Source organism: Marmota flaviventris, chromosome 10 (assembly GCF_047511675.1).
Source record: "Marmota flaviventris isolate mMarFla1 chromosome 10, mMarFla1.hap1, whole genome shotgun sequence".
Lineage (NCBI taxonomy): Eukaryota > Metazoa > Chordata > Mammalia > Rodentia > Sciuridae > Marmota > Marmota flaviventris.
Window position 1 is genome coordinate 77,063,750 of NC_092507.1, and position 10,181 is coordinate 77,073,930.

General features: G+C 49.7%; 1 protein-coding gene across 1 annotated transcript; it reads right to left on the bottom strand.

The window, feature by feature from the left end:
• Positions 1 to 753: 753 nt before the first annotated feature.
• On the bottom strand, positions 754 to 5,617 carry Barhl2 (BarH like homeobox 2). Its single transcript, XM_027935263.2, has 3 exons — positions 4,993 to 5,617; positions 2,933 to 3,158; positions 754 to 1,066 (listed from the first exon to the last, which is right to left on the bottom strand). The coding sequence occupies exons 1-3, from the start codon at positions 5,615 to 5,617 to the stop codon at positions 754 to 756; spliced, it is 1,164 nt and encodes a 387-aa protein (XP_027791064.1).
• Between the last annotated feature and the right edge of the window lie 4,564 nt (positions 5,618 to 10,181).

Genomic DNA, 10,181 nt, shown 5'->3' on the forward strand with positions numbered 1-10,181 from the left:
CTTTATTTTTGTAATTTTCAATCACAAAAAAATCTATATTTTTGTCTAAGCATTTATTTTACTGAATCAAAAAGACATGAAAAGAAAAAAAATCATGTTTTTACTAACGTATATAAGTGACTCTTTTTTGGACAACATATAATAAATATGATATATCACTTATCACTCAGTCTTTCAAATGTACAATTTTTTTTTTTCATATTATGGAGCATGCCACTTTTCCAAAAGAAAAAAGGTCATGAGAAATCAGTGCAAAGTTCTCAGTCACCCTCCTCTTTTCTCTGGGGCAGATGAATGTCCATGGCAACACCCTCTGCCTGGATATTTGAGGCTGTCTGTCCACCTACAATTCTCTCTGCCCCTACAGTTCCTCTCCATGCCCTTCTTTCTTCCCTTTTTAGCCCTCCCCCCTCCCTCCCTCCTGCTTGTCCCTAAAGTCGTTTTTTTAAAAAAGAACTTGAGGTTTTGTTTTTGTTGATGTTTTCACTTACTGGTTGCACTTTGTGTGGGGTCAGCGTTTTCACCAGTCACACTGCTGTGGGGGAGCTTTCCAGCCCTGCCTCTGGGGGGTTGGGATGGAGAGCAGAAAGCTGGCTCCTCTTTGGGGACCCTGGCCCATAGGTGAGTATCTTCCTCTCTTACTCCTCCGCCTCCCAGTGTCCGCTGCAATGGAGGTCTGGTGCGGGAAGAGGTGGGGCAGCTGTCCAGGTCAGGTCGGGGATTGGGAGGGATTGCAGAGCCTTCCCTCCTTCTTCACCGGGGATGTGGGGTGCCTGGGATGGGATTGGACAAGGGATTGAGGGCTGGTTGTCCCCCGGGTCCCAGGCCATGAATGAGCACTCGGGGTACCAGGGGCCGCTGCAGCTGGGGATGGGGTGCTGGAGGAGTCCGGTACATGCTGCTGTACATAGCAGCTGCAGCTGCTGCGGCTGTCGTACTGTCCATGCTGCCCAGCAGACTTGGGTGATAGAAATAAGGTGAAGGAAACATCCTCTGCAGCGCTGAGTAGTTCCCTGCCTCTGCCAGCAGCTCCAGGCCCACCGCAGTCTGCCTCTTCCATTTGGTCCTGAAAGAAAGCAGGCGTACATGCACCCAAAGGCGGCTGTGGACATGGTCCAGGCACCAGGCACAGAGGCCCGACCCATTCCCTGGTCCTCTCCCATCTTCTCCTTTTCCCTCACCCAGTAGGGAGACTCAGAGAGCTCTGGGAACTGGGAATGTGCATTTCCTGCCCCCACCTAGCTCACAAGAGGACTCAAACCCAAAGCCAATTTTGTAAACTACACCCTCAAAGTTTGAGACACTGGAAGATGAAATCCTATAAGCTTCCTGCTGCCTTTTCCTGTCCCTTTGCTCTACTTGTCCCCCTCATACTGTGGCTACTTCCTGAAACTTTCCTGAAGATCAAAGGAGACCACCTCTTTCCACACTCTTCCCCCTCCTCCCTTAATTCTCTTTCAAAGTGCTCCCCCAATAATTCCAAAGTGTCTGCTCTCAGCCTCTCCCCCTCCCCACGGAGAAAGAAGTAACCAAAACTGTAAACAAAGGGACAGAGTCTCTCCTGGGCCTCAGACCCCTGCTCCTCTCTTTCCCCAGGGCTGTGGAGACAATTCTCTTATCAGCCTGACAGATCCTTACAGGGAGTAGGGGATTTCGGGCAAGGAAGGAGACAAGGTTTCAAACTGGAATTCGTTTGAGAGAGGGCTCTCCCAGGAGGACAGTACCTCCTGGCCTTTGGGGTGGGGAGATGCATTTCAAGACACTTCCTCCTCTGGGGCAAGTAACAATTAAAACCTGTGATCAGTTTTTCTTGGTCTCCTCCCTCCCCCATCTACACCCCCCTTTAGGAAGAAGACAGGAGCAGGCCCTTGGCTCAAATGCCTTATGAAGGTACGTAAGGCTGGTGGGCCGTCCATACCCAGCAGCTCCAACCAAATTAATAAACATGTCGCCCATTTTAAATTGGCTACAAATGACACTAATGTTTTCCGACAGAATTAGGGTGGCTGAATCCGTATGTAATGAGACAGAAAATTATGGTAAAGATGACAACTGGATGGGCATTTCCAACCGCACTTATGGACGATTAGAACACAAACGAGAGAAAAGGAGGGGGAGAGACAAGGGAGATGAGCGCCAGGCTTGGAAACACAGAATAACCTCGTCTCAGACTGCCCAGGTTCAGTCCTATAGTTCAGGACCTTGCAAGCACAGCCAGCTGCTTTCTTAATTTCCTTTCTAAAAATGCAGCAGGGCTGGGCAGGCTCTGTGGCACCCTTTCTCCCTATTGAGACAGTGGAGGCAGCCAGTATAGGGGACAGACACCCAGTCTAGACGCCTGGCCAACTGCCTGATTCTCCAGCCTGGGGCTGCAAACTCAATTCTAACCCAGCTGGACTCTCCTAATCTCTGAGGAGATGCAGGACCAAGGCTTAAGGCTGTAACCCTGGCTCTCCCAACCACCTCACATTTAAGCCAAGACTGGTGGGACAGCTCTGTGGGGACCACAATGGCTGGGCCATGTTGCCGACTACAGACATTTGGAACCAGCCTGGGGCAGGCCCAAGGGGTGCACCACGCATACAGGCTCTCTGGGCCTGAATGTCAGCTGCACAGATGTCTCAATTTGAGAAGGTGTGGCTTGATTGATTTGGGGATAAAGTGTGGGGAATTCCAGCAGCTCAGGTTTCCAAGGGAAAGTAGCACCTGTTAAGATACTTAGAAGTGCACAATTGCCCAATTCCAGCTGCCTTAAGGTCTCTCTCACCTTGGAGATTTGGCTAATCCCTACCCCTAGTCTGAAAACACCTACTCACCCACAGTAGGCTCTCTGACTCTCAGTCCCTAGTCTCCAGAGGCCAGGAAGGAAGAAGATTGGTGCAATGTTTATGACCTGGGCAGACATCTCTGCTCCTCAAAGAGCCTGCCTTACCTTCGGTTTTGATACCAAGTCTTGACTTGGGTGTCAGTAAGGTTGAGTGCAGCTGCCAGATCCATGCGGTCCTGAACACTCAGGTACTTCTGCCGCTCAAAGCTACGCTCCAATTGATTAAGCTGGTGGTCAGAGAAAGCTGTCCTGGCTTTTCGAGGCTTCTTGGCTCTCACAGGGGGACTCTCACGGCTACTTGTAATCTCTCGGTCTCCTTCCTCCTTTGTTCCTACAATAGAAACCCAGACACAGCCATGTAAGTTAGCTTGAAATAGGAAAGGGTGGAGTATCCTCCTGGCACACACTTTCACATTCCCAAGACAACCACTGGTCTCAGGGGACTACACTCTGCCACTACCCTCACACACATATACTTGGGTCTGAGCCAGGGTATCCGAAGAGGATTGTTTTCTTCTGGCTGGGGACTCTTGGGCCCTGTGGAGAGATATCATAAAAGTTTTAAAGGGGTTCTTCTAAAAGAACCCTTCTTCTTCTAAAAAAAAAAAAAAATCTTCTGGTTGGAAGTTAAGAGTTTAAAAAATAATTCTCAATAAAAGACTTTTTGTTTCTGTTTTCCTTGATGGGGTAGGGGAGGACCCTGTCCATTTTTTTTAATTGTTTTCACCAGGACCACTTTTCTAATTTAGTTCTTTCCAAAGAGTCAGTTATGTGGATTTTTTTTAGAAGAGGACACTTTTTGTTTGTTTAACTTTTTTTCTGTTTACTGGGAGTTACAGGCACATATTTCTCTTTTTCAGATGCACCTGGGAAATGTTGGAATCAAGCTTTCTGCAGCTGCCTGTACTGGGTCTTTGAAAGCTTTGGAAAAATTTGTTGCCCCGACACCGAGCTGAACTCAAAATCATTGAGCCCATCCAGGTGACAGTGCAGAGATTTCCGGATTCTATTTGTCAACTTTGGTTTTTTACTGAAATGCTGGGAAATCGATATGTCAATCCCTCTCTGTTTGTACCCGTTTGTGCAGCGCTCCTTGATCTTCCCTGCAGGAAGAACAATAATCTCTCTAATTGACCCACTGGGGAGGTTGGTGCACGAAAAATCGCCAGACCAGACTGTACATCTGTTTAGGGCACTATTATGCTAATACTATAATAGTAAAATGAGAAGCCAATATCCTATCTTCCAGTCAGCACTTATCTTTGCCAGAGAACCAAAGATTAATAATAATAAATAACTTATCAGTAAAGGTGGTAAAAAAGTACTCCCCTGGTATGTTAAAACTCTTACCATGTAAAGACCAGAATACCTTCTTATGACATTGTCGGAGGAGAAAATGCAGAAAGGGAGTTGAAAGACAATTTCCATTGTCATCTGATTTTACAAAAATGGACAAATTCAATTCCATAAATTATTTTTTAAAAATACTACCTCCCTATTACTTGTAAGGGGACAAAAATTTTACTGAGGATACAGAATTTTGTTGGGACCACTGGGCAAAAAGGGTGTTTTTAAAAAATGATTATGAATTTTTACTGGCTTCCTTGTATTAATCCCAAATTGTTCTGTTAATCAAAACGGAAAATTTTCCTTCCTCGAATCTGATAATTCCTGTGATGGTGTTTAGAAAATATGCGGGGGGTTGGGGGGAAATCATTTGCATTAAAGAATAAACATCAGGTTGTGATCACACCCCTAGACTCCATAGTTTGTGTCTCCCATCTCACTCCCCACTCCCATTCCCAAGGTCTCAACCAAAAAAGAAAAAAAAAAAAAAACCTCAAGATGGTCCCTTTTGTCAAGGAAAAGTATTTCCCGTCAGACCTCCTCGTCGTGGCCCTCTCCCAATACATTAAAATTAAGTAAAACGAAGAAAGAAACTGGATGGCGGTAAAGGTTAAGAGGTAAAAATGTAACAATAAACACAACTTCGGTAGCGTCTCTTAATCGCTCGCCCAGGCCTCTCTCCAGTTTGCATTCTTTCACCATCGCCCAATCGCCCAACAATCTCCCGGAATAATTCCCCATTGGAGATTCGCTGGAAGCTGAAGGGAAGAAGGGAACCAGGAGAAGAAGCAGACGGCGGCTGGGGCGGCGCGACTCACCGTGGCATTTGATGTCGCTCTGGGAATCTTCTCGCTTGTCGAGTTTGGTTTTGCTGTCCTCCTGCTCGAGCTTTGGCCTAAAGCTCTCGTGCGCTGCATTGCTCTCCTGCTTCGGGGTGTGGTGGGGAGAGGAGACACTAGTGCTGTAGGGTGCACACGCCGCCAGAGGTTTACTGTCGCCCAAGATGTCCTTAATTAAAAAAGAAGAGGTGGAAGTCCTGGGGGCCGAGGCGGCCGAGCCCAGCTGCTGGGCTGCTGGCTGTTGTTGCTGCTGCGGCGGCGGCGGTTGCTGTTGGGGCGAAGGCTGCAAACTTTGCGTCGGGGCCGGGGCTGGCGGCGGCGGCTGTTGGCTGTGATGGAGATGGTGGTGATGCTGGGGCCCGTCTGCTACGAGATGCGGCTCCGGGGGCTCCATGGTGACCGAGATAGGAGAAGAAGGTGCCGTTCCTACGGTATCAATCTCCGAACAGGGAGACGGGGTAGCCTGACTCCTAAAATCCGCGGTCCTCGCCTCGCCGAGCGGGCGGAAATCTCCATTCATCATGCCGGGACTGCCAGAACTGGCACTGGACAAAATCGTGTCTATTCCAAAACTCGACCCGCTGGCCCCTTCCATTGTTGTCATTTCTACATGAGGTCCACGCCGTTCCGCCGTTGAGTAACCGCCCGGACCAAGAAAAAGCTATTGATCGTAAAAGAAAATAAACACTAAACAATGTTGCCGCCGCTCGGGGGAGGAAAAAAAAGGAGGAGAAGAAGAAGAAAGTGGGGCGGGGGTAAAGGAAGGACAGTGGGGAGGTGGTAATCGGTGGACACTTTCGACACAACTTTTTCCCCCCTGACGCAAAAGGTAGGGATAGAGAGAAAGAAAGACTGGGAGGTTACCAAAAAAGAAAAATAGGGAAAGCCAGGAACGTGCGCTCGGGGGGACCACCGCGCACGTGGGGCGGCGGGGGCGGCGCGGGAGACCTAGGCGAAGGCGCAGGAGGAAAGAAGCGACCCCTAAGCCGCCGCCACCGCCGCTGCCGCTGCCGCTGCCGCCTGGGTCTGCCCACAGCCTGGCACCGGGCGGCAGCGGCGGCGGCGGCGGACTTGGCAGGTGCAGCGATCGCGAAACCCGGGCGGCTGCACGCCCTCGGACCTCCCCCGCAGCTCCCTAGGTGGCTGTTGCGCACGACCAGGCCCCCTCGGAGCCGAGTTTCAGAACTTTCTTGGAAAGTTGTGGAGCAGGCACAGCCGCAGTGCCCGCGGCAACCGGAGGAGGAGGAGGAGGAAGAAGAGAAGGAGCAGGCTCAGGAGAACAAGACGGCAGAGACGCGGTGCCCGGCGACTCCGGACGCTGCCGGGCGCGTTCGCTTGTAATCCGGCGGCTCACGGGCGGCGCCGACCCCCTCCCGTGACGTCACGGCCACTGCCGCCGCTCTCCGCGCCGCGCCAGGCCCGCGCCCCCGCCGCCGAGGCCGCGCGCCCGGCCCCGCGCCCCCATTGGCCGCTCCCGCGCAAGCGAGCGACGCCAACGTACCAGGAACCAATGGGCACACCGCTCGCAAGCCCGTCAGTGAGCGCCGCTTGGACCCCGCTGCTCTTTTGAGGACCCGCAGATCCCTTTTTGCCTGCAGCCCTGAGCCGAACACCAAGTCCAGTGGCCCAGGTGTCCACAATCACGATTGAGGGGCAAAGGGAAAAGGGGGAAGAGAACAGAAGGAGACTAGAGAAAGGGAACCAAAGAGAGGAAAGATGAAAATAATAATAAGTGGTGACTATTTGCCCGTTTTCTTAAGTCAGAGTCTGGGGCGAAAAGAGTAAAAGAACCGGGCCGACTCACCTTTAGACTCCAGCGTGGCCGCCCTTTCAGCTTTCCCAAATACACGCTTAAATAGTCTGAAGACACTAAGAACAGAGAAGGAGATCCCTGAGGGGACTCGCGGGAAAGTGGGTAACTCCAGGAACCAGAGATCTGAGTGGGTGAACAGGCTCCCAGCTGTGACTTTTCGCTCAAAGAACCCATGCGCCCGGGCTTAGCCCAGCTTAATAGCGGATCCCTTAGAGGAACAGAGAGGGGTCTGCATCCATCAGGTACTCTCCGGGTGGATGGAGCCCAGGACTCAAAACCCAAGGCCCAGCCTTGGCTCCAATCAGAGCTGGTGCTGAAAGAATGCCCGATCAAACACTTTCTCCTCAACCGGGGGAAATAGTGCCCGAGGCGTTCACTAGCGGCTAGGCAGCCACGGTTCAGTGCGGCGTGGGGGCACAGGAACAGGGGTGGCGAGTCCAAAACCTGTGTCCTGGCCACACCACATACCGGTACGTCTGTTCCCTCCCCCTTCTGACCGGCCTATCGTTTGGAAAGGAAACAGTCACTATGGATCCACTGGGGACCCGGAGCATGACTGTGACGCCTCGTCGGAGGGTATCAACTTGCATTATTTTCTTTAGGACGTCTCCAACCTGTCTCTTGTTGAATGTCAGAGTAATGGGAAGTGCCAGTGACAAGACGGCGTATTACTCCTGATTAAGTGCCATGTCAACCTAATTAGCGGAGTAATTATAAGGTGCTAATGAATGATTCAAAGTTCTTTGAGTTACATTTTACTCCAAATTACCATTTTAAGAACCCCATGAATCTGCGTGGTTGGCATAGCTTCCGTGACTAGGCGCAGAATGAGGTTACAAAATGGCCTTTAAAGTCTCCAAGGGCCGAATCTGGGGTGTAGTTGCGGTTTTGTAGGTCGCTTTGGCTTTTTTTTCTATTGAGGCGGGGAGAAGGTGTCAGGGAGGCAAATGACCTCCTGGGACAAGATCTTGCCCTTGGATTGGAACTGCTGTGTGAACCCCAGGTCTGGAAGGGGTACGCTCCCTGCGCTTTACTGGGACAATCGAGGTGTTTGACCCCGAAAAAAGCCCGTGCTATCTCGAGGGTGTGTTGAGCTGTTTCGGATCATCTTCATGCCATCTTTCATCGTGCTCTGAGAAGAACTGCGGGGATTGGAGGGACCGAGGCGAAGAGATGTACAATCCGGGCTGCTCTCTCCCTTTTCTCAGAAAGCGAGGGGAATTGGGCCGAGGAGCCAGGGTGGGTGAGACGAGGCGGGGGACGTAGGAGGTGCTTCAGGCAAAGGCCAACGCTGGCCCTAGGGGTGCGGAGCACGCTTGAAGAACGTGTGGCTGGGCCCCGCTGGGTGGGGTCAGGCCAGCCTAGACTGAGAGGCTGCAGAGAGCCTGGATCACAGCCGGAGCTTGGTTGGATCTGTCGTCTTTGACGCGGGAACTGCGTGAGGCCAGACACACCCTCCCCGGAGCTTTCGGGCCCAGGCCTTGGCCTTCCTTCTGGCCGTGGGTTACACGACCACCGGCGGGGAACGTACAAAGGCAATATGGATATCCGAGGCCTAAACCCCACCCCCAACTTTAGGCCCGGCGCAGCACACCCTCGCGGGGTTCACGCCCGTAGCCTCTGGCCCTGTTGACCAACGTGGGAAGAGCGGGCAGGGCGATAGAGCTGCCTGAGACTGCCAACGAATGCTCCACTTTCTTTCCTCTTCAATTATCGATTAGGGTTCTTCCCATTCTGACATCACCCACCAACTTCCCAATTGAGGTGCGTTTCCTCCTCGCCCTTGGGTCTCCAACTCGTACTCCCCTCGCTGCGTATTCAGGGTGGGAAGTGGGAAGGGAGAGAAAAACAAATTTAAAATCCAGAACTGACGGCACTGCACAAATCAATTATTCTCGACCTTGATAAATAATTCATTTAAGCCTGTTTTTGTTTTGTTTCGACGCCTAAAATGACTCAAGAGCTCAAAAGGCTGATCGCACAGCTTGTGTTGGGCGGTTCGACAGCGTTTTTTGCCTGGAATAATTCACAACATTGGCAGGGGAGACGACGAAATATGACCCTACGGAAAAAAAAAATGAAATCGGAAAGGAAAGGAAAGAGGAAGGGCGAAGCGTTGGGGGAGGGGAATGCGTGGTTTATGCATCCAGGGACCCAGTAGACCCCCACCTTGTGAATGTTTCAGGTCATTTTTTCTTTAAAAAAAAAAAAAAAAGGTTAATATCATAGACAATTTCTTTGGTTGGGTATTGAAAGATTAACTTTCGGGAGCAACAATGGTGAAGGAAAATACGACCTTGACTTTTATCGACGCCCTTATATTTGGGTCCCTGCCAGAGAGGAAATGTTAGTAATGGCCTAAACAATCAAAAGAGGGACTCAAAGACCAAATCATACACACTTCATGAAAAACAAATTTTTCAGAAAAGATCTTGTTTAACTTTTCTCCATTCTTTTATTTCTCCAGACAGTCCTCTTTTGCCATTCCCCGACCCCCGAACATATATATAGTGTGGACATTTAAAAACCACATTTTCTATAAATCAGGGCGCAGATTAGTCAATTTTCCACGTGAATAGCTATGCATTAACTGAATTTAATCTCAAATTTTCTCACTGTATTAAAGACAACAATAAGTAGAGTCCTTAAACTGACGTGAATTTTAAGATAGTCACCCACTTCCAGGTCCACCTTTTCTTCTTAAGAAGGATGAAAAAAAAAATCTTTAATTTTGGGAAGATTTTGGAATCAATGCCTAGAAAACAGTTATATTCCAACTGTGAATGATAGAGAACAAACATTTCCTTGCTGGCTCTGAAGGACATATCAGTACCAGTCAATACCAGTGATACTTCCTTCTCACCACAGAGAATAATTTAAATACTTGGACATATCTTAAGTTTTGTACCTTAACACATCCACCACTTTCACTACCTAGATTTGGGAGTCTTTTAAACTGAAGCATCAGTTTTCTAAAATATTAGCTTAACTTTACAAAAAAAATTGTTATGAACTTGAAGCTGGGGTTTCTTTTAACATTTCATTTGAACGTTTCTCAGGGTCCACAGGACTACAGTGCCAGCTGACTGTAATGAGGTGCAAACGCTCTTCCCTCCACTGGGCGGCGACAAGAATCCCCGACCGAGGGAGCCGGTTATTGTTTCTTTCTATAAAAGATGCAGGATACACAGATAAGCTGTCCACCCTCAAAGGCTAACTCCCTGAAGATTGTATGACCTACTATCATTTCAAAGTTTCAGAAATCTCGAAAGGATTCTTTTCTTTTCTTTTTTCAGTCTCTTCATGTAACTCCAACTGCTTAAGGACTTGAAGCATGTTTACTTAGAAAATGTGT